A 23,471-nucleotide genomic window follows, 5' to 3' on the forward strand; every position below is an offset into this window, starting at 1 on the left:
TAAATAGAAGCCAATTATCATAGTGTTTTACAGCGGGGGGGGAGGGGAGGGGAGGGAAGGCACCGCAAAAGCACATGGTAAGTGGCACGGGGGGGGGGGGAGAGAACACAAGGCCTATTTGAAAAAACGCTCCCCAAATCCCTAAGAGCCATGCGCAACACCAGCAAATAGCACTGAGCAGCCCACACACCAACAGACAGGCCTACTTGGGAGTAACCCAGGGCACCGCATGGCTGGAGAAAGGCTTTGCGAGAAGCGCCACTCCCCTCTCCGACAGCAGCCCAGCCAGCATGCAGGCCCCACCAGACATATTGGCAAAAAGGTCTCCCCCAACCGCAGTTTTACTTACTCCTTCAGAGTGAGGGAGTTCCCCGTTGCTCTGACTGGAGGAATACAGATTGACGTATTCACCCTCCCCTGCCTCCTCACTGGCGTTTTCACTCTACAGGAGACAGGATGGAAGAAAGTGGGTGACTGGCTTGGTGGGTGGGTGAGCTTTGTGGGCTGAGCACAGTCCATTCAGCAAAGCGAGCAGTCTGGGCTCACAGGGCTGAGACCCTCCCCCCCAAAAAAACTTAAAGGTGGCAGGCGGAGAGAATTTACGGCATTCATTCAGTTTTAGGGTCTTTCCAACGGAGCAATTTCCCACCTCTTAAAAGCTGCCCCCCCAAAATATATATGTATTTCAGGATGCATTAATGAGTGTGCAATCAAAGTGTGAGGAGCATCGCAGTTGGGAAACGGGTCTCTTGAAAACCAGGTGACTAATCTGTGTGGAGGGCTGACACAAGCAGATACCAGCTTCGGATGGCAGAGATGAACGTTCCTTCTGAATTATATTCGGAGGAAGATTTCACACTGTCACGTGAAAAGGTTCACTTTTAGAATGTGTAAAGGCAAGACTCTCCCCGCATTCAGGGAAGTGTCCCCCCACTGCCATCGCCGTGTTCCTGCATGCATTACTGGTCTTGGTCCTTATGACTTTGGGGAAGATGCCCAGGGTTCCAATCAGCAGACTGAGCAGGACGTCCCCCCCCCTCAAAAAAGCACCGGTGTTAGATTACTCTAGCCTGCAGCAAGTGACCTAATGCACAATATTGCCATCTAAAGAGGTGAGCCTCCCTAAGACCACTCTAAAATTACCTAACTGCGGCACTGATTGGGATGTACTGCTTCACTTGAAGGAGGCAAACAGAAGAACAACTCATACAGAAGTGAGATGAGTGGGTCTTTTATGGGTAGGTGCTCTGGACCCACAGATCCTCTCGTGACATACAGATTGGGAATGACTCCTTTCGTGCCTTAGAATATTCTATGCATCCTACCCCCACATCAAGGTAAACCGTTTTAGCGATTAGTCTCTTGGTTTCCAAATTTGGCATGCAGCTGAAGACAACCTGCATGAGAAACAAGAGCCACCAGACTCTCAAAATTAAAATAATCAGGGTCACTTGGGGCGGTGGCCTCCCCTGCAGGTTGTGCTCCTTGCCTTCCACCCCACCAGTCTCAATGAGCACCAACCATTGCTGCTACTAGATGGGTGTGGTCAAAGTGCTGGCGAGCTGGCTGGCAGCTTTTGCAGATTAAGCTTGCAAGGCTGATTTCAGGCATGCCCACCTTGTTCTCTTTCCAGCCATCCAACACGCAAACCCGCCCCCCCCATCATGATCAACACAGTGCACAAGGCAACCTAAGCAGCCTACAACAGAGAGGTTGCCTCGAACGGCCAAAGAGTTCTCACCGAAGATGTCTGGAGAGAATCAGTGAAAGAGGTTTCAGAAGGAAGGCAGACAGAAGCAGTCCCACTAAAGCTGCTCTCCTGAGAGGAAGAGGTAACCCCGCCATCTGCAAGGCCGAGAGGCTGGCCGGCTGCGGCAGACCCTGCCGCCAGGTCAGAGTTCGGAGACTGGTGTGCAGGTGGGAAGCACAGAGGCAGGGAGGAGGCGGCCGAGGCAGATGAGAGAAAAGGAGGGATGGAAACTTGGCTGCGAGGCACAAAGTCTTGGGAGAAAGACCTGAACACCGATTTGTACTGCAGTGGGTGGGGAGAAGACAGCAACAGTGGTGGAGAAGTAAAAGGGCCAAGCCAACGGGGAGGGATTTGGGGAGCAGGGGGAAAGGAGAGGAAGAGAGACAGAGAAAAGAGAAAAGAAATTAGATCAACAGCAGCTCTAGGCAAAGTCACAACGTCAGCTCTAGGCAAAGCGGTCCACGGCCAAGGCGACACCATCGCATCAGCCTCCTTCCTCCCTTCTCCAATTCTTTTAATGTTTCTGCCATGCCCCCCAAAAAATGAACTGGAGGGCATAGCTGGGACTATGTGCACTAACAAATAAACGAAACATTCCGTACCACAGGAAGTGGCATTCTGCAGTCCACATACCATGATGCAAATAGAGAATATCTACATATTCCTCTCCTATTCTGCACAATCTATTCCGCTTTTTAAAAACAAAACAAAACAAAACAAAAGCACTCTAGATTTCACAAGTCAATGAGCCAGACTTATAAAAAACTCAAAAAAGTAACTAGTTTGCTCACTCCTTCTTGTTCTTTTTTACTAGGTTGTGCTCTCATGATGGCTGCAGAAGAGGGGAAAGTCCTCTTCTTTTGCAGCCAGCATGAAAATTTATGATATCAACCTCTTAGCAGACTACTAATTGCTTCTTTAAATGCCTTCTATCTAGCAGACTGGTGGAGGAGAGACAGAGGTGAGAGGAAAATTCCCTTCATCTGTAGCCAGCACAAAACCAAGTGGACTAGTTGATGAGGAATGGAAAGATCTGTCATTCTTCCACCAGCCTGCTCTCTTGCCTGCATAAAATTCCCAGTCATCTACGGTGAACAAGAGGAGTTGTTACTGAACAGTACTTAGCTACAGAGGAAGCATTTACTCTTGACCATTGATACTGTTGTCCAGTAAACCACCTGGATTCTGATGTGTCAACAGGCACTGCCCATACACTTACAAGCTTGCCATTAATTTTGCAGCCACACGGGTTAATAACTTTAAGTATAATAAGAATTTTTAAAAGAGATTTTCATGAAGCTGAACTCCCTGTATCTAAGACCACTTCGTCTGCTTTTTCTGGACTGTCGTGGAATCACAGAATGCACAGATCTCTGGCAGTGTGCAGTATGTTTTCTTTTTTTAAAGGTGCTAGTCCATATGGCTTCAAAAATAAGCTGGAACATACAAGGACAATGCCCAGAGGAAATTCAGCATCTGCAGCTAGGGTTTGCAGTTGTTAGGCAGCAGGGCTCCAGAGTCCCGCCAAGTAAATTTAGCCCTAAATAGCAGAGTCAGAATTTGGAAGATTGCTTTGCATGAGTTACAGAATTCATAGAAACCTGCTTTCCTTGGTACAGAAGTAACTATTTCCTTTGCACATGGCACACACAACACTTGACTGCACCCACATGAAATCCCGGGCATCGCCTTCTTTTTGACATGTGTCCATAGTGGGTGCTAGGATCTGCTTCTTGATAAGAGCCTGATGCTGCCTGGGGGCAATTCCCATATTACATAAAAACAGGATAAGCTTGGAACGGCATCTACGAAAATGTATTGATAGGCTTGCCTAAACAACAACGTTTTTAGCAGGCATCAAAAAGAGTACAGCAATTCATGCCTCTGCTGTTGCCCTAAGAGGACAAACTCCCACCAGAATGGTATATTCAAAATTTTAAGGATTTGTTAAAAAGAAAAAAAAGGCTCTAATCCCTATTGATGCAAAGATACCAGAAGGGGGACTGCTGAGTAAGATCTAGGGGGGCTTCAGTGCCAAGCTTAGCCTCTAGCCTCTCCGGCTGAATTGTCAAACAAGCAGAAATTATGCAAACTTACTAAAAACAATGGAGAGCAGATGATATGGCATTTGCTCTATTTGTATAATTTATGAAGGTTGTGGAATTAAAAGAGCTGAGACATGTCTCTGTCAACCAGGCACTCTCCAGATGTTTTGAACTAAAACTCCCATCAGCCTCAGTCAGCCCAAAGGATCATCCCTCCATCTCCCTCCCTCCACAGCTCAAAAAATCTGTGCACACGCACGCACGTGTGTGCACACACACACACACACACACAGTGAGTGAGAGAGTGTTAATCTCTCTAGGTTAAGGAGTAATTGGTTTTACAATGCACACCTCAGAACAAGACCTCAAGAAAGTGTCAGGGTTTGAAAGAGGCAAATGAGCCATGCCAGATCAGTCCCAGAGACCACTGGGCCTTCCCAACTGTGCTTGCCACTGGCAAAAAAAGGAGAGAGGTGCTGACAGTGTTGTATGGTGGCTAGAGTGTCATACTATGGCCTGAAAGACCACTGTTCAGATCTCTGCTTGGCCATGAAGCTCACTGGGTGACCTTGGGCCCTGTCACTACCCCTCTCGGCCTAACCTACCTCATTGAGTTATTATGGGGATTCAGTGAGTGGGTAGGAGAACCACACATGCCACTTTGATCTCCTTGGAGAAAGGAAGGCGACATATGAATGCAATAAATGAATTGTTGTTGGGCTGGGCTCCTAGCACACTTGGCACAGGAGTTTCTTGAGCTGTGAAATGTCAGGGCAAAATAAAACAAATATTTGCACAAAGAGCTAATCTGCATTTTGGTGGACACACAAACAGCGATCCAATTTCACACTTTAAAAAAAGTATTCAAACAAGTTGCCCCAGGTGTAAAACCAGCATTTGCAAGACTTCATGGGGCTATGAGTTAAAGCAGGTTGCTAACAGACAACCTGTCCATTGAACACTCATCCTGATTTGCTAAGGAAATTAGGCTTCATTGGCTATTTAGTGAGTGTTCATTCTAATTCATTTACAGGGAGGAAAGATGACACTGGGTTGCCCCACACTTTTAGGTACATTTCCCCTTCACTTTCCTTATCACAAAAGTCTGATCTTTTGTGGAAGGGGGTCAGCTTCCACAAATCGAAGTACAAATCTAAGTACAACCAAAACTTGCTGGCACATGACTCACACCCCAAATCAGGAACAGTGTAATTTATTACCTTAAACCCCACCCTCTGCTATTGCCCCTTATGCCTGCAACTCCACCCCAAAACTTCCTACATGATGTTATTTTGCTCTCTCCACTTCAAATCCCTTCCTCAAAACCCAACTTTTCTTTCTTTCTTTCTTTCTTTCTTTCTTTCTTTCTTTCTTTCTTTCTTTCTTTCTTTCTGCAAAATGTATGTACCACATAATGATAATGATGATGATAACAACAACAACAACAACAACATAAAAATCTCTAAGAAACTTTACATAACTATGGTATAATATATCCATTAAAAACTAGCAATAAAAACAGACTATTTAAAAACCAGTAGATTTAAAAGGATTACCAGAAAATAGGTAAAACCAACAGTTACACACACACACACAATAAAATTATGTGCCAAAATAGGTTGGCCTAAGCAAAAGAAGTTTTTAGCAGGAACAGGAAACAGGGAAGGCTCCTGTCTGACACCAACAGGTAGGGAGTTCCATAGAGTAGCTGCTGCAACATGCAAGAGGCTGATTACTTGCAAAGAAAAAGCAAACACTGTACAGGTTTTGTAAAATAGCTAGTTCTAGCTTTATCCCCAAGTCCTCACTCCCAAATGCCTAAGTACATCTAATTGCGACTGGGCAGCCAGTGCAGTATAATGGTTAGAGTATTGAACCAGGACCTGGGAGCCTAGAGTTCAAATCCTCATTCAGCCATGAAACTCCCTGGGCTAGTCACTGTCGCTCAGACTAATTTACCTCACAGGGTAGGTGTGAGGATAAAACAAGGAGGGGGCAGCACCATCTCTGAATGCTTTAAATAGCTGCTTTTACAGATAATCTACATAAATGTTACGAAATAAAGAAAAAAAATCTTGAGCTCCTTGAAGGAAAAAGTGCTATATGAAATGCAATCAATAAATGAATTGCTGGCAGCCACCCCTTGCTAACTTCCTTGATCCGTTGTTCTTTTCCTGCCCACTGTCTGGACAGAAACCCACATGCAGCCTCCTACTACTAGAAGGCTAAAAAAAGGCCCCACCCAAGACAGAGAAGCCAGCGGCTCACACTTTACCTCCCGACCGTCTACTGATGGAGCAGTTTTCCCCTTTCCCGAATCGAGCGCAGCCTGCCCAAGACCGTCTCCCATCTCCCGTCTTTGGGACTTGACTGGATTTTCCATGCATAAAGAATTGAGAAGAGGGTAAGCGGGGGGTGGGGGGGCAGGGGGGTATTCTGGGTGGCTGAAACTAAAGGTGTATGGAGGGGGGAAGGAGAGGCATAAGAGGAAGATACTGGTTTCCAGATGAGGCTCTTCTTGCCCCTCCCTGCCTGCTTTGTTCCAGATGAGCAGAGCCAGTGGGAATGTGTGTGTAGGGGGTGGGCGGAGGGGTCCTGCACCATCGGCCTTTGGTGCTGCCTCAGTAACCCCGACAGCCCTAATCTCCATATTGATTCTGGGTCATGGACAGCAGTTTGGAGAGTCTCTCGTGCCTGCCTGGCCCGAAAACATTAAATCCCCAGTTAAGACTCCTGGCTCATGACATCACCCTAGCTCAGCAAATCCCATTCTGCTGGCCCAGGCTGCCTGATACCTTTGGCGTGATCAGCTCAGCCTACTGGGGAGAGATTTGTGGAAGTTGTAGGTTGGAGGGTGTCCTGTTCGGGATCTAGTTATTTCACTGCACACGCATGCTCTCTTACTCTCTGTTTTAGTGGAAAGCTCAGTAGTTAAGAGCACTGGCTCTGCATGCCAAAGGACCCAGCCTCTATCCCCAGCATCTTCTATTCCGAATCATGAAGACTATAGTCTTACATTACATTTAGATGAAGGATAGTAATTCAGTGACGAAGCACCTATTCTGCATGCAGAAGGTCCCATGTTCAATGCCCAGTGGCATCTCCAGGTATAGCTGGGAAGGTCCCCTGCCTGAAACCCTGAAAAGCTGCTGCCAGTCAGTGTAGGTCATAATGAGCTAGATGGACCAAAGGTTTGACTTGGTACAAAGCAACTTATTGGGTTTCTGCATAATCCAGCGCTTGCATGAGCGAGACCTTAGGTTCAACCCTTGATGGCAACTCAAGCTCGGTCTGGGGACATCCCCTGCCTTAGACCCTGGAGAGCTACTGCTGTCCATCATTGTCCCTTCTGTTTTAGCAGGTCCCAAGCAACCAGGAATGGAAGATGGAACTGATAATAGAACCAGCATCATCACGAAGAATAAAAGGAAACAAGTTAGAAATATCAATTCAGGACTGAAGAGCCACAAAGGGTACAATCTGACCAGACTTAACTGTCTTTCTTTCCTTTCTAAAAAAGTTTCTAGTTCTTATGCCTGTCAACAGATACTGGAAAATATACGGGCAATGTCTGCTGAAATCTCAATGACAGCCATCCATCCATCTACCCACCCACCCAATAAAATGCATACAATGCTGGATTGTAAAAAAAAACCCAACAACCCTCAAAGTAATTTTCCAAAAAAAGATGAAAAATAAAATTATCAATAAGAAAAATAACAATAATTTAAGACTTTTGAAAAGTCAAACTAAGAATAGACTAAAAACAGATTAAAACTTGCATCAGTTTTCTAACATTTGGGTTTAAACAGAAATGTTTTTAGTGGGTGTGTGCAAATACAATTCCTAGTGGTCTGGGGGTAGGTGGGAGCTTTGCTCCTCTGCCTAATGGGGTGCCCCTCCTCCTCACCTGGCAAACTCAGAACAATGCTGCTGAACAGAGCTAAATGCAGACTTGTTGCAGAATTTATGCAAATATGGTTGCAAAATTTACTGAGCTTGCAGAAGCGCGTGCACGTACACACACACACACACACACACACACACACAGCATTGCCTGGGTACAATTTTTTTTATTTTATTTCTTGAAGGAGGCTACTGTTATGATTTCTCGAGGGACTGTCCCCACCCCTCCTTGGAGCAGATCAGCATGTCTGGAATCAGGCAGTGGAATTTTAACTATGCAGTCATGCTGGGACCAGTGCCAATTATGAAGCAAGTATTTAACAAAATGCGTGTGTCTATATGTGCCGGAGGGCGTGGCTGAGAAGACTTTAGGTCTTTTGTCTACCTGGATATCCTCCTCACTGATCGCCGGCTGATAAACCAAAGCAAAGCAAACCTCTCCAGAACACACTGGTGCTTCCACCCCTTAGCTCACACTTCTTTCTTTCTTTGAGGGATCCAATAGCCAGGAAGAGGGACCATCCAGTCCACAGAATTGCTAGAAGCTTAACAAATCGCAGCTGAAGATTTAAACTTGGAAGCTGTCCGGCGCCTGTGGGTTCTCCCCCTCCTCTGCCTCCTGCAGGGTCAGATGGGTTAAAGCCAACAGCTGACTGTGGCCTGGAAACCCCCCAGCAAGGGCTCCTCTGTCAAGTGAGCAATTCTCCAGTGGGAAAGAAGAACTGAGGCAATGCAGAACAGAAGCTTTGGAAGACAAGGGCTTTTAAATAATAAAGATGAAATGGTCAGCCAAAATCAGCCTAGGGTCAAAGGAAGAGATTGTGTGTTTGTTTTTGTTTTAAATAGAAAGCTAGCTGAATGAAGACCAACAGTTGTTACTTTGGGGCATGATTCATACTGCCAAAGGTTGCAGAATTCTAGCTGATTGGGAGGGTCTTGGGCAATAAGCCTAGTTTGCCAAAAGATTAAAACAAATAAATGGCACTATAAGTGACAGGAAAACACACAGGAAAGTGCAGGGTGACATTTTGGCTCTGACACAATGTCATCTAACTTCCCTGCAATCGAATCAGGATGAAGGCTCACTAAATAGCCAATGTCGTCTAAGACCCCTGCAAATAAACCAGAACAGATCCTTAATAACCTGCTTGTCTTAATAACCAGTAGAGGACAATGCCAGAACTTAGAATGTGAGGAGGTAACTTAAGTGAGGATGTCTAAATGTGTGTCTCCAAGGAGAGCAAGGTAAAGTGATAGTCTCCCAACTCAAGAGGACTGGCTTTAAACAGTGCGGGCTAGAAGTCTGGCTCCTTTACCTTGATTTACCTTCATTTCCTCACACAAAGCTTACGCAGAGGCCAGACACTGCATGGTAATCACTAGCATTCATTCTGAGCTTGGGCAGGGCAGTTTTACAGCAATGAGCATCCACCCTGATTTGCCAGGGTGTTCAAGTGTGTTTCCATGTCTTCCTGTTAAACATTTGTTCATCCCACACTTTTCAGCACATTTCTCCATTACTTTCCTAAGTTGTTGTATTTTAAGTGGATTTGTTGCACTGGGCTAGGGCAACCCAGTGCTTTAATTCACAGCCATCACACAAACCTAAAGTTCTAGTTTGGGCCTGAATCCCTCACACTAAATTACTGACCATCTGGGGGCACCCTGGACCTGGATAAGGGTTGAAAACATGGGTCTGGCCACTGGCTCCCAAGAAAATCACTCTCTTTCTCAGCTTCAACCCCTTTTTTGCTAAGGGGGAAAGGGTGATCTTAAGGCACTGCTCACCCACCTCCGGGGTAATAGTTCCATTTCACTACCAACCTAAGGAGCTGGGGCTGGCATTTTTATTTATTTATTTGTTCTCACAAGCAGAATGGGTAAGGAGACTGCCCTCTACTAAATAAACAAAATCTATCATATTGGTTTTCTACATTCTTCATTTTTCAAGTCTTAAGATCAGTTCTCCTCAAGAAAATTCATCAATATTTTTATGCCAATTTCTAATGACTATATTTTTTGTATGCAGTTTTTGTCTAATAAACATGTTTTTGCAAGCAATTTCTCCTAATATACAGCATTTTTGTATGTATTGTTTTACTAGATAACTGCATAATCTGGAGAAGTGGGAATTAGGTATTTTCTTATTAAAACAAACAAAAATGCATTTCTTTTACATCCCTATGTAAAACCAGTTCCTGGAACTTTTCTCTACCCTGCCTTCTTCACAAGAACACTACTGCTTTAAATGCATACAGTGGTGCCCCGCAAGACGAACGCCTCGCAAGACGAAAAACCCGCTAGACGAAAGGGTTTTCCGTTTTGGAGGCGCTTCGTGAAACGAATTCCCCTATGGGGTTGCTTCGCAAGACGAAAAAAATCTTGCATCCCCCCGCGGGTTTTTTTCGCTTTTTTCGCCCTTTTCTTAAGCCGCTAAGCCGCTTATCAGCTGTTCCGCTGATAAGCCGCTTAACAGCTGATCGCTGGAAGCCGCTTGACAGCTGTAGCGCTAATCCGCTAAGCTGTCAATGGGCTTGCTTCGCAAGACGAAAAAACCGCTATACGAAGAGCCTCACGGAACGGATTAATTTCGTCTTGCGAGGCACCACTGTAGTAAAGGTAAAGGTACCCCTGCCCGTACAAGCCAGTCTTGACAGACTCTGGGGTTGTGCACCCATCTCACTTAAGAGGCCAGGGGCCAGCGCTGTCCGGAGACACTTCCGGGTCACGTGGCCAGCGTGACATCGCTGCTCTGGCGAGCCAGAGCCGCACACGGAAACGCCGTTTACCTTCCCGCTGGTAAGCGGTCCCTATTTATCTACTTGCACCCGGAGGTGCTTTCGAACTGCTAGGTTGGCAGGCGCTGGGACCGAGCAGCAGGAGCGCACCCCGCAGCAGGGATTCGAACCGCCGACCTTTCGATCGGCAAGTCCTAGGCGCTGAGGCTTTAACCCACAGCGCCACCTGCGTCCCTACTGTAGTAAAGATGAGGCCTTATTTCAGAGAGCCAGCAAAAGTGACACTCATTTTCAGTGGCTGAATTTCACTGCTGCCACAGTGCAACCTCCCTCATCATGGTACCTCCAGAAGTTGTCGGGACTCCAACTCCCATCACCGCTGACCATTGGTTACATTAGCTGGGGCTGATGGGAGCTCTAGTCTAACCATGCCCCGGAGGATACCAGGTTAAGGGAAAGCAAATGAACTACAATTCTCATCATGCCTGACCACTGCTTGTGCAGGTTGGGGCTTATGCAAACACCTGCAGAGAGTTGGGGGAGGCTGAAAGATTCTAGTCCTCATAGAGAAGGAAGAAAGTATACTCCAAAATATTCCAAAAATCAACTGAACATCACCAGGGAAGGAAACAAAATGGCGCAGAAGGAGCTACTGGGATGGAACTAGGAAAGATCCTTTATGCACCCTCATTTATTACACAGTTGATTTTCAAAGGCAATGGACGGGTGGGCAATACAGCACGTGGTTCTGGATGCAGAAAGCCTAAGAGTCAAATCTAATTTCAAGGCTTGCAAGCAGCAGAGCTAGAATAGGCCCCTGCAGAGGACCGTGGAGAGATGTCGCTGTTCAGAATAGGTTAGGTAAGTACCATTCAACCTTGGATCCCTAGATGTTGTTGGACTACAACTCCCAGCATATCTGCCCATTGGCAGATGTTTCTCATCATGGGACTCCCTGGCAAATGTCCCTACTCCTGTCAGCTACTAGCCACCTCTTCCCCTCCCTCCCATATATTCCTGCTGGACGCAAGGTGTGGAGCTTACCTGAAGGACCAGCCCAGACATTGTGGTCTTCATCAAAGGCTTTTCTCTGTGTGCTTTGACTGAGGCCGGTATGGAGTGACCCCATGAGAACAAGCCCTTTTCAGTGGCGCCTGCCCTTACCCTCCCAGTTTGTGGAATGCTCTTGCTAGGGAGCTTTCTGGCCTCAGGTTAGACAGTTTTTAGTACTCAGACCCTTGGTAGTGAAGCGAGCCTCTACTGTGATGCTCACATTTGAGATGGGTGTGGTAGGACTTGTCCCACTAATTGGATGAGTGTTTTAGGAATGCTGTATGGTACAGTGGTATACTCTGGTTTCACCTCAGATCGTATAAATCTGTATGGTACAGTGGTTTAACAATAAATTCCTTGTCCCAGGGAACTCTGGGAATTATAGCTTCATGAGGAAAGTAAGGGGTCTCTTAATAACTCCCAACACCTTTAACAAGTTACAGTTCCTAGGATTCTGTGGATGAAGCCATGACTGCTTAAAGTGGTACAAAGTAGTGCAGTGGCAAATTCAGAAGTGCAGGGTCCCTTCGCCATAGCCATGCCCCCTCACAGCTGATGCCCCTTGTCAGTGTTCCTAAGTGCTTAGCTTTGGTGCATGCATAACAACTTCTCCAGAGTTTGCATAACAACTTCTCCAGAAGTTGTTCTTCTCCAGAGTTTCCCTGAGGAGTCAATCCTCAGTGGCTGGCTCATCTCCTTTCACTCTGATGGGCTCCAATCAGCTCCAATCAGCACAAAGGGTAAGAAGACTTCTCAGTAGCCGAAAAGCTCCTCTTTCACGCCAATCAGGATGCTGGAGACAGGGATTCTTGCTGTGGAAATAGCAATCGGTCTCTGACCCCTCCCGATCCCCTGCAACACTATGCCTCTGGTGGCTTGTTGTTGCTTTAAATGTATGGTGCAGTTATGGCCGGTATATTTGGCACCCAAAGAATCACAAACACATTGCCCCCTCCCCCACAACACCCACCCCACCGCCATCTGGGGCAGTAAATCACAACCGTCACCCCCCACCAAAGAGACAGCAGGAGTCAGCAAGACAAGACAAGAAGTCCAAAGTTAGTAACTCACCGAGTGCACAGGAAGGGTGCTATGCTGGTGGAGGAAGGAATTAGAGATGGACATAGTGAGGCCCTGAGCCGTGCCGATGTCCTCGGTGGCGATGGGCACTTTAGGTGGCTGGACACAGTAGGAGACAGAGGAGAAGGAGGAGGAGGCAGCAAAAGAGGCCTGCTGGAGGAAGAGAGAATGAGAGAGGAAGAGGAAGAAAGAGGAAGAAAGGAGGAGGAGGGAAGAAAGGGGGGAAAGAATGGCCTCAAGCCAGGCCCTGCAAACTCCCAGACCAAACAGCTGACAGGGGCAGGATCTTTTGAGACCTGCATAGCTTCTTATTCTTCTACATTGCTAAAGGAAATAGACGAAATTATAGAAAAGAAGGGAATATCTGCAAACAGGATCTTTGTTTCATTTCATTGTCTTGCAGTGCAAGTTTATGAGGAAACATCTAAAATTCAGAACCGGCTGCCTGTGTTTGATTTGCCATGTTAACTGTAAAGCTGGGCTCTCTCTGCAGACAAAAAGTCTGCTGCGACTTTAAATTAGAAAACACCAGAAAAGGGAGATTGTCCCACAAGAACTAACCCCCCCCCCAATGTTTCGCCATTTTTGAGAGTTTCTGCTATTTAACTATTATGGAATTCCCATAATGGGTATCTGGTTGGCCACTGTGAGGACAGGATGCTTAACTAGCTGGGTCCTGGGTCCTTGGCCTGATCCAGCAGGGCTCTTCTTGTGTTCTACATCCACTGACTGAGACAATATGCCTCTGAATGCCAGATTTGGAAGCAGGAAGAGAGCTATTGCACTCAAGTCCTGCTCACAGGCTTTCCATTGGCGCACCTGGTTTGCCAATGTGAGAGCAGAATGTTTGACTAGATTGGCCCCTGGCCTGGAGGTCTAGGGTGATAGCACAACCTCCATGCCCAGTTGATGAGGAACAACTGGAGAGCACTGTTGCAAACAGGTCCCACTTGTGAGCATCTAGTTGACCATGGTGAGAACCAGATGCTAGACTAGACAGGCCTCCTTTGGCCTGATCCAGCAGCCAGGCTCTTCCGATGTTCGAATCCAATGCCTTCACCCTGGTGGCTTTTGGGTCGTATGGTCAAGACCCTATAAATTACCCAAGTAGGTGAAATAAAAACAAAATCATCTATAAACATTTGGTGGGAGAGAAAAACTACAAGTAATGGGGCCTGTCTCCTTGGCAGGGTGGATAAAACGAATCTGAAATGCATCACATCTGGTGGGTCAGGAAGAGGAGAGGAGCACTCACCAACTGCCGCTGTTTTGGTGGGAGGGCAGGAGGTGGAGCAAGATCCTGCCCAGAGTCGGCACTGCTGAAGGAGTCGTTGAACCCATAAACCTCCATCAGGTGCTTGTTCTTCTGTTGGTAGATGTGTTCATTCTGCGGTGTCTGGTAGAACATAGAAGGCTGTGGTTCTGAGTAGTCCTCTACAAACTGCATATAGGCCATCACTGGAACAGAAAAGACACAGGAGGGTGTGAGTGGGTTACCCACCTGGGAGGCTTCTGGGGAACCTTCCCTTCCCCAGCACCATTGGCGGCATCAATGGATCAAGGTATAGAACCAATCCAAGCTATCTTTGCCATTTCAGCTGTGTGGTAGCATTTTTTTTAAATGCAAAGTGATGTGGAAATGTGGAGAACTGAAAATTTGAAAAATGAACTGAGAGAAAACTTCCAGACTCCAGCTCCACCTGCAGCCAAAATGGCTAATAGTCAGGGACGATGAGAGATGTAGTCCAGCAATATCCAGAGGGCCATAATCACCTTGCCTGTGATCTGGGTCATTACTGTCTGCACTAACTGGCAGAGCCTCTCTAGGGTTTCAGGCAGAAATCTTTCCCAGCCATTCCTGGAGATGGCAGGGATTCACCCTAGAGTTCCTACATGCAACCATGTGCTCTACCACTGTGGAATGTTGGAAGTACAACAGCAGGGATCATTCAGTTGGTATGATTGGCTATGTGGTTCCAAGGGAGTTTTCCTCCGTATATTTGGATGTTTGTCTTTCTGCTATGTACATGAACCAAAAAAGACAAAACCTCTCTGTTCCTTTCTCCTCAAACTATACACAGTTTTTTCAGGTTTGCACACGGAAGTATTATCAGGCCTTTTTGCTCGAGACTCCATCTGCATTATTTTAAGTGACTCTGCTAACATGGAGCCCCTTCCTGAGCTGCAATGGGCACATGAGCCACGAGAAACTGAGTCAATTCCGCACTTACTGTGTTTGTTTTTCTTCTCTGGCAGAGGTGGCGGTTTCTCAGAGTCACTAGTGGAGTCCGGAATGAGAAAGTCAGTGAGGAATTCAACGGGGGCTGGGGAGTTCCCTGGCTGGAAGGGCAGCACGGTAGCAAAAGGCGTGATGGTCATAGGGGGGAGCAGGGTGGGGTTGTGCAGATCGTCCTCTGAAATGTTGTCATACTGCGAAGGGTGCCTCTCGAACAAGACACGGCAGCCGGAAGTATCAAAAGTAGGGTTGACTGTCCCCCTCCTCTTCTTCTCTGGAAGAGCTGGAGGGACCTCAGCAGCCAAAGCGGCCGCCACTGGCAGCTGGAAAGTGCGTCCGTAAAACGGGGAGCCGGCCTCCCCCAGAGACTCTGGCAAAGGGCTGAGGGCGGTGGGCCCCTGCTGAGGTAACTGGTCGGCATTCGAGAGGTCCTGCTGCAGGAACTCGTAGTCTGGATCATAATGATCTGTGGAGAATAGAAGAGAGGCAACCGTCAGGAGACTGAGCAACAGTGAGCCCCAACTGCTAGGTCAGAAGGGTATTGATACACATCAGGACAGACTAGCAGTGGGTGGTGCCCCTTGGGACTGGTGGGGCAGAAGCAGAGGTGGATTTAAGGGAGCACAGCAAGTTCAGTCATACTGAGTGTGGAGCATCAGGGGCACCACAACTATTACATAGCGTGGAAGGCAAGAGGTGGGGAGGAGGAGGTGCCAAATTTTGGTGTCGCATATGGCACTGCTGATCGTTGAGGCCCCAGGGTCTGCCACTCGCAGGAAGTCAGGGAGGCCAACAGTAAGTGGCTCCACACACAATGACAGGCAGAGCCAACTAAGGCCACATCAACACCATATATTTCAAGTACTACGACACCACTTTAAGCGGCCATGGCTTCCCCCAAGTAATTCTGGAAGCTGTGGCTTGGTAAGGGTGCTGAGAGTTGTTAAGGGAACCCTATTTCCTTCACACAACTACTATTTCCCAGAGATGCCTGTGAAGAGGGAGTGGCTGTTAAACCACTCTGTCCTGAGCATTCAGCTTCAATGGATAATCCTCTCTCAATCCAGTTTCTCCACACCATGCATCATTTTTACTATACACCTCTAGTACATCTCCCTCTTATTTGCCTTTTCTTTAAACTGCACACAAAAAGCAACACCAGAAAAGGGCCTTCTCAGTGGTGGCTTCCTGTTTGCAGAACAGTCCCTTCCCAGCAAGGCTCCACTAGCAGCTGTCACTATCTGGTCTTACTTGCCAGGCAAAAACATTTTTATTCACCCAGTCTTCTGGCCCTTAGTTTTCTGCTTTCTTTTTTTTTTTAGCAGGATAGGTTGAGTAGAATAAAACATAACATATACTTTATCATTCTAGGCTGTCTCCAAATGTTTGATTCTGTGAGTTGCTTTGAGTTCACATTTGTGAAATGGAGCTACTAATCAATCACCATCAGCTTAGATGCTACAAAGGCATTTCCAAACACCAGGCCCTCAAAACCCAAGCTGCAGGGTGCATGTACCCTGTCCCCTTTCCCCTCTCCAGGTCCTCTGGCAAGAACACCCACTCCCTACCTAGCGTTTCACAGCTTGTGTTGCGGGAGCACTGCCCGCTGTCACAGTCCAGCGAGGAGAGCTGCTCATCGGATTTGCTGAGCTTGCCCATGCTGTTGTATGGCGAGAGGCGGGGGGATTCCCCGCCATAGGACTGGCTGCCTCCTGACAGCCTCCGCTGCGCGTAACAGTCTGCATCAAAATCCTGGAGGCACAGAAGAAGAAGAAGAGGAGGAGAGTTATGTTTGTTTCATTTATTCAAGGTATTTATTTTATTTAAATATTTACAAGCCACACTTTCATTAAAAATAAATAACAAAGCGGTACACAACAAAGGCATGATATAATGTGAAAACATCAATAAAATGCTTTCAGGTTTTAATGTGTTTTGAAAAGTTAAAGTTTTGTTGTCTTGGAATGTTTGGGAGTTGCATTGCGGGAATTTAGTTTTATTTATTTATTTCGTTTATATTCCGCCTTTCCTCCAAGGAGTTCAATGTGCTGTACACAGTTCTCCCAGTTGTGGGGGTGGGGGCAGGAAGGTGATTTGGCAGGGGTGGAGCCAAAAGACCTCCCACACACATGGGGAGAGCACCAGCTGTACGTAAAGTATATAACCCCCTCTACGTTTATCTACTTAAGAAACTAGGCTTCTCAACCTTTGCAATAAAACTGTCTCACCTCCCTCCCCACCCCCCTAAAAAGCTGCACGCATATAGGGGCAAAGGTAGTCTATACCACACCCAGACCCAGATATACAGATCCAACACGGAACCCTTCCTTTTGAATGAGTGGGGAGAGGGCCCAACACGTGTCTCCATCACTGTGCTGGGCCAGGCCAAGCCTTTCAACTTCCTTGCCCTGTACAGTGACAAAATAGGGACCAACATCATGCAGTGCCCACTGGTACTCTGCACTTTCATGTCCCACCACCAGCAATTAAATTGTGTTTGGGGAGGCTGCCAGTGCAGCCTTGGCAAGCCAGTGGTCCGCTACTCACAGCAGAAAACTAGATGGGCCAACAGTCTGAACCGGCACGAGGCAACTTCCGACTTACCTGCCTATTTATTCCAATTGGCAAACTGGACCCACTGGTGGTCCGGCTCATGGGTGCCACAACAGCCACTCTAGTGGGAGATGGCGCCGACTGACGTTTCTTCGGCGGCAGTGCAGGAGGAGGACTGTGAAAGGTGGGTCAAAGAAAAATATGAACACAACAACGCCAGTCAAGAACTTCTGGATCAAAAAGCTACAATAACCATCTCTAAGAAGGTTGGGGAAGGGCCATAGCTCAGTGGCAGAGCATTTCCTTTGCATAAAGAAGGTCCCACGTTTGATCCCTGCTGGCATTTCTAGGTAGGGCTGGGAGAGACCACCACCCTCCACCCAAAACTCTGGAGAGCTGCTGCTCCTGATCAGTGCAGACAAGATGGAACTAGACTGACCAGTTGTTTCTCAGATGTGGAGTCTCTCCCAGACCTACCTGAAGATGCTGGGGAGAGAACCTAGGCCCTTCCCCTGAAAACAAAGTAAGATTCCAGTCTTCATGGTTCTGAATAAAGTACAGTGGTGCCCCGCAAGACGAATGCCTCGCAAAACAAAAAACGCACAAGACGAAAGGGTTTTTCGGTTTTTGCGTCGCTTCGCTAGACAAATTTCCCTATGGACTTGCTTCGCAAGACGAAACGTCTTGCGAGTTTTTTTCCTTTTTCTTAAAGCCGCTAAACCGTTAATAGCCGCTAAGCCGTTAATAGCCGCTAAGCCGCTAATCCGCTAATAGCCGTGCTTCGCAAGACGAAAAAACTGCAAGACGAAGAGACTCGTGGAACGGATTAATTTCGTCTTGCGAGGCACCACTGTACTGATTTAAACAGGAAAACCTAAGAGGCTTCCTTCTAATGAGATAGACCGCTGGGTCCATCTAGCTCAGTACTGTCTACACTGACTGGCAGAGGTCCTCCAGCGTTTCAGGCAGGCAATCTTTTCCAGCCCTACCTGAAGATGCTGGAGATTGAACCTGCGACCTTTTGCAAGTAAAGCAGATGCTCTACCACTGAGCTATAGTCTTTTCCTCATTAGCTGCTACAGTGGTACCTCCGGATGCGAACGGGATCTGTTCTGGAGCCCCGTTCACATCCTGAGCAGAACACAACCCGTGTCTGTGGGTAGCGATTTGCTGCTTCTGCGCATGACGTCATTTTGAGCATCTGCACATGCGTGAGCAGCAAAACCTGGAAGTAACCTGTTCTGTTACTTCCGGGTCGCCGTGGAACGCAACCTGAAAACACTTAACCTGAAGCTACTTTAACCCGAGGTATGACTGTATTTCCTTCAAAGGATGGAGTTTCTCATGAAGTTTGAAAATGGTAGTAAAACCCAAACCAACCATTCCTCTGCATTCAACGAGGGGGGGGGGAGAGTTAATTGTTCCTAATGGGGCTGACCAAAAAAACACACACCCCAAGCAACCAGATAATGGTAAGATTTTCTAGATGCCAATATGTTTGCAAATTGTTCTGTTTCTGGGGCACGCCCATTGCCCCAGAGGGTGTCTTGATGTCAAAGCCCTTCAACAGTGAGAAAGCTGCACAGCCAACTCACACCAGTGACCACAGAGCCTGCAAAAGGAAAAGAATCTCACACGATTCTCGCAAGCCACACAGTATTTGTTTGCATCCCTCATCACAGACTTCAACAAGAAAGGTGTTGCCGTTTTTCTTAAACAACCCTGAACAGCTGGGTGGAGGGTCATAAGAAACATCACACCCACCCACCCAACTTCTCAAAAATATGTAAGGAGACTCTTGCTGGATCAGGCCAATTGCCCATCCAGTCTAGCATCCTGTTTTTACAGTTGCCAACCTGATGCCTAAGGGAAGCTCATAAGCAGGATCCAAGCACAAGACACTTCTCTCCTCATGCAGTTTCCAGCACTTAGTATTCAGAAGCATTACTGGATCCAGCCATGGAGGCAGAACGAAGCCACCATGTCTAGTAGCCATTCATAGCCCTCTCCTCCATGAATCTGTCCAGTCCTAATTTGAAGCCATCTAAGTTTGTGACAGGGACGCGGGTGGCGCTGTGGGTTAAACCACAGAGCCTAGGACTTGCCGATCAGAAGTTCGGAGGTTCGAATCCCTGCGACGGGATGAGCTCCCGTTACTCGGTCCCTGCTCCTGCCAACCTAGCAGTTTGAAAGCATGTCAAAGTGCAAGTAGATAAATAGGTACCACTCCAGCGGGAAGGTAAACGGCGTTTCTGTGTGCTGATCTGGTTCGCCAGAAGCAGCTGTCATGCTAGCCACATGAACCGGAAGCTGTACGCTGGCTCCCTCGGCCAATAAAGCGAGATGAGCGCCGCAACCCCAGAGTCGGTCACGACTGGACCTAATAGTCAGGGGTCCCTTCACTTTTACCTTTAAGTTTGTGACCATTTCTGCCACAATTTAGGAGCTCTTGTGTGCTTGCAGCTTAAGGAAGATAACAAGAGTTTCGCTTTGTCTTCTTCCACTCTTTTTTGCTTTATTTCCGCATGCCCTCCACCCCTATTTCCATGAAACCAGAAATGAATGCACCTGCACCCACTCAACTTATGCATCTAATCTCACCTTGCTTAGGAAATGAGAATGTTTTCCAGTACCAGTGGTGAGTGTGGCCAATGTATGCCTGCTCAGATGTGCACACTGTACAGATACAGACCACACACAGAGACAGACAGATCATTTCCAGCCTCTTGTCATCAGTGCAGGAAATGCTGCCTTTTACTTCTGCCCTACCAACCCCAAGAAGTACTGCACCAGCCACCCCTGAGGTTCTACAGTCCATTCACACAACACAAGACAGCAGCATGAACCCAGAACAGTGCTGGTTCTCTGCCGGACAAGCTGACATGGAAAGGGTTCTCTAAAGTCTGAAAACCTCTGAATGACAACTAGTTAATTATTTCAACCCTGACTGTAGTAACAAGAGGCTACTGAGGCAACTCCCGAACTCATTTCTTCCAGCTGTACCTGTTTTCAGCGACCCGGATGCAGGGAAGGGGAGGCTTGGGAGGGGCGACTTCTTCGTCCATAGGATCCGTCAAAACCTCTGTCGTCTGAGCAATCCCTGTTGTCTTGTTGAGAATCTCCATCTCACGATCCGTCAGGGGAAGCTCTGAAGGGCTGAGAAGGATGGAAAAAGCATGGCTTGCTTTGTATACAGCATTTGCAGCATTATGGTTCATTTGGCATTGTGCACCAGGGGCCCAGAGAGGGCGCCAGGCGCTGTGTAGAACGTACAAATATTTAGAAGACCCAGTCGCTCACTCTGGCCCTTTAAGAAAGCACCTTTTCCCACATGCATGTTTAACAATTAATTGATATAACTTAAATCAGTTCCTCTCCCTATATTCCTTTTGCTCATACAACTATTTATCTAATGCATAAATGTACCCAAATATAATCAATTCATTAATTAACTACTAACCCCATAGGCAGGGCACTATTTTTTAAATACTACAGTCTTTTAATTTACTGTATAAGAGGATAGCACAATACACAAGCATTTGATCACTGGGAGCCAGTGTGGTGTAGTGGTTAAGAGCGGTAGTCTCGTAATCTGGGGAACCGGGTTCGCTTCCCTGCTCCTCCACATGCAGCTGCTGGGTGACCTTGGGCCAGTCACACTTCTTTGAGGTCTCTCAGCCCCACTCACCTCACAGAGTGTTTGTTGTGGGGGAGGAAGGGAAAGGAGAATGTTAGCCGCTTTGAGACTCCTTTGGGTAGTGATAAAGCGGGATATCAAATCCAAACTCTTCTTCTCTTCTTCTTCTTCTTCATCACATCCACACCATACATTCAAAGCCTGTGGCTTCCACTTAGGAATCCTGGGAACTGTAGTTTGCTAAGGGTGCTGGGAATTGTACCTCTGAGAAGCCTAAACTTTTAAGCTTGGAGCCGAGTTTTACTCAAAGCAGACATGTTGAAATTAATGTGCCTGCATTAGTCATGCCCAGTTATTTCCATAGGTCTACTCTGAGTAGGATCCACATCAGATAAAAGCCTACTATACCCATGATTTTTTTGGGTGGGGAAGTCACAACAGTTAAAGGGCTATGAATGTTCCTTAAATGTATGGTGAAAATATGACCTTATGTTCCACGGATTCAGCAGCAAACCAGAGCAAGAGACCCCCCTGAACTTGATGCTGCTTCCTCCCTTCATCTTCCACTATTTCTCTTTTGGGTGTGTTCCCTGCAAACAACTGATACAGGCCTGTCCCACGAGTAGCTTTGGTTTCTGACTGCTTCATCAGACACTCTTTGTGACTCACCTGTCCGTTGAAGAAGCAGGGATGCTGGGTTTAACGGGGCTTGTGGGGGACGGGTGTTCTTGCTTCTCAATGGTGAGCTTCACCAGCTCCTAATCATAAAATGGAATACAGGACAAAAAGGAAGGCTCAGTCAAAGGCCGCTGCAACTTTATTCTCCACCAGACAAAACTTGTTTCTATTCTGCTTCACGGTTTTGGATTTTTCAAAGCCCCCAACCCCTTCCAAAACCTTCACTCAATGCCCTGGACAGAAAGAAATAGAACAGAAGAATGTGAGAACTGGAAAGATGCCTTAGCGGTCTAAACCATGAAAAGCTTACATTGCAAGGTGTAAACACAGCAATCCTGAAAGAAAGACCTGCCCAACCTCTGCTTAAAAGACCCCCTCCTGCAACGGAAGTCTGCCAACTCCAGGAGACAGTCCTGTCCACTTTAGAAAAGCTCTGGCCTCTTTGACATTTCACCTAATAGTGAGGTGAGATCTGCTCCCTTGCAATTTCCACCCTCTGGCCACAAAGAGGACTGAGAACTAGAGAAGTGTAATAACACAGGACAGTCGGCTACTGTCTTTTCAGATTGAGGCCCCTCTTCTAAATCCCAGCTTTCTGTAGAGGGGCCACTTCTCAGTTTCACTGACTTTGCTGTTCATAAGAAGAGGGTGGGGGGGGGACTCTGGATCACACCCTCTAATGCTGGTAAGCCTGCTTCACCACTACCCCAACCTCTCTAGCTTCTAATTCCCCCACAACACACATCCACATGCTGATGAGTCCATGAGGGCTAGCACCTTGCTGGCTTTAAAAACTTTTATTTTCAGGATAACGTATGTTTCCAAGATGTTGAAACCTGTGCGTAACCATGTCAGCGCTTGCGTGGGGTAACAAAGCAAGAAGTGACACATGAATTGCAAGGTAATATACACATGGAAAACAGCTCTCTCCATGCAGACTGGTGGCTGCCTGGGTTTGTGTTCCAAGCAGGCTTCGAGAGTTGGTTCATTGTAGATCATAGCATAGACTGTCGCTTTTCTGAATTCTCATCTCCCAAGATGCAAAAAATAAGGAGGGTTCAAGCAAGACTTCCAAACAAAGGTGTATTGCATTGAAATGTATGTGTGTATTGAAATATATGAATGGAAATTTCATGGGAACGCAAGATATATCAAAGAGGGAAGTAGCTACTGGAAAGCGGAAGCGGAACGGAAGAGGTTTGCTGGACTTTCAGAAAGGACACCAGGGGGAAAGGGTCGGGGGGGGGAGTGGGTGTGGCTCTTTCCTTTGTATAGTAGTAGACAACATTCCAGCTGGGCAAAAGTTACTCTTTCTGCACACGGCCCTCTTCTATCTAGGCAGCCAATCAGCATTTATCATAGCCCAGGGCCAAGTTACATCCGGTCTAAAATGTGTGAAGCAGGCTTGGCGATGGTGTGTGGTCTGGGGAAAAGCAGAGCTGTTCAGAGAGATTTGGAAGGCTACATTTGGCCCCCTGACTTGCTTTAGATCCTTGCTCAAATCCCACCGTTTATATGAAGCTGTCAGCTCAATGTTTTGTTCCTATGCTCTCCTACAAATGAGCCTACAATCTACAGGCGTGCTTGTTGAGCAAACCATCACACTCTTTCCCTGCTTGTCCCTGTGCTACTTCTCTCCCTTTGCTGTTTGCCCTGTATGAAATTGTGGATTGTGAGTTCTTCAGCGCAGGGACCTGTCTTTATACTCAGTAAAGAACCATACGTGCTGATTAAATAGCAGCAACAATACAGTGGTACCTCGGGTTAATAACTTAATTTGTTCCGGAGGTCCGTT

General features: G+C 47.1%; 1 protein-coding gene and 1 long non-coding RNA gene across 9 annotated transcripts in view; one reads left to right on the plus strand and one right to left on the minus strand.

Moving 5' to 3' along the window:
* The window catches only part of RAPGEF1 (Rap guanine nucleotide exchange factor 1), a 109,608-nt gene that overhangs the window by 22,722 nt on the left and 63,415 nt on the right, over positions 1 to 23,471 (minus strand). For 2 of the 7 annotated variants that reach the window (XR_014164684.1, XM_081897139.1), the window contains exons 5-13: positions 21,668 to 21,756; positions 20,365 to 20,517; positions 17,413 to 17,536; positions 16,377 to 16,560; positions 14,804 to 15,274; positions 13,828 to 14,030; positions 12,564 to 12,725; positions 1,742 to 2,032; positions 350 to 442 (exon numbers count right to left, since the gene is read on the minus strand). Coding sequence is in view for 6 of the 7 variants with exons in the window: in XM_081897139.1 (XP_081753265.1) it covers positions 350 to 442; positions 1,742 to 2,032; positions 12,564 to 12,725; positions 13,828 to 14,030; positions 14,804 to 15,274; positions 16,377 to 16,560; positions 17,413 to 17,536; positions 20,365 to 20,517; positions 21,668 to 21,756 (1,770 nt within the window). In the remaining variant the exon portion in view is untranslated. The remainder of the gene's footprint in view (positions 1 to 349; positions 443 to 1,741; positions 2,033 to 12,563; positions 12,726 to 13,827; positions 14,031 to 14,803; positions 15,275 to 16,376; positions 16,561 to 17,412; positions 17,537 to 20,364; positions 20,518 to 21,667; positions 21,757 to 23,471) is intronic. The other 5 variants (XM_081897140.1, XM_081897141.1, XM_081897142.1 and 2 more) reach the window with 5 other exon arrangements.
* Positions 1,746 to 9,780, plus strand: LOC309361909. 2 transcript variants are annotated; one of them, XR_014164694.1, is made up of 4 exons: positions 1,746 to 1,832; positions 5,989 to 6,199; positions 7,154 to 7,268; positions 7,887 to 9,780. It is a non-coding gene; the product is annotated as an uncharacterized lncRNA (long non-coding RNA). The 2 variants fall into 2 exon arrangements; XR_014164693.1 differs by having other exon boundaries at positions 5,989 to 7,268.

Source organism: Podarcis melisellensis (assembly GCF_964234715.1).
Source record: "Podarcis melisellensis genome assembly, chromosome: Z".
Classification (NCBI taxonomy): Eukaryota; Metazoa; Chordata; class Lepidosauria; order Squamata; family Lacertidae; genus Podarcis; species Podarcis melisellensis.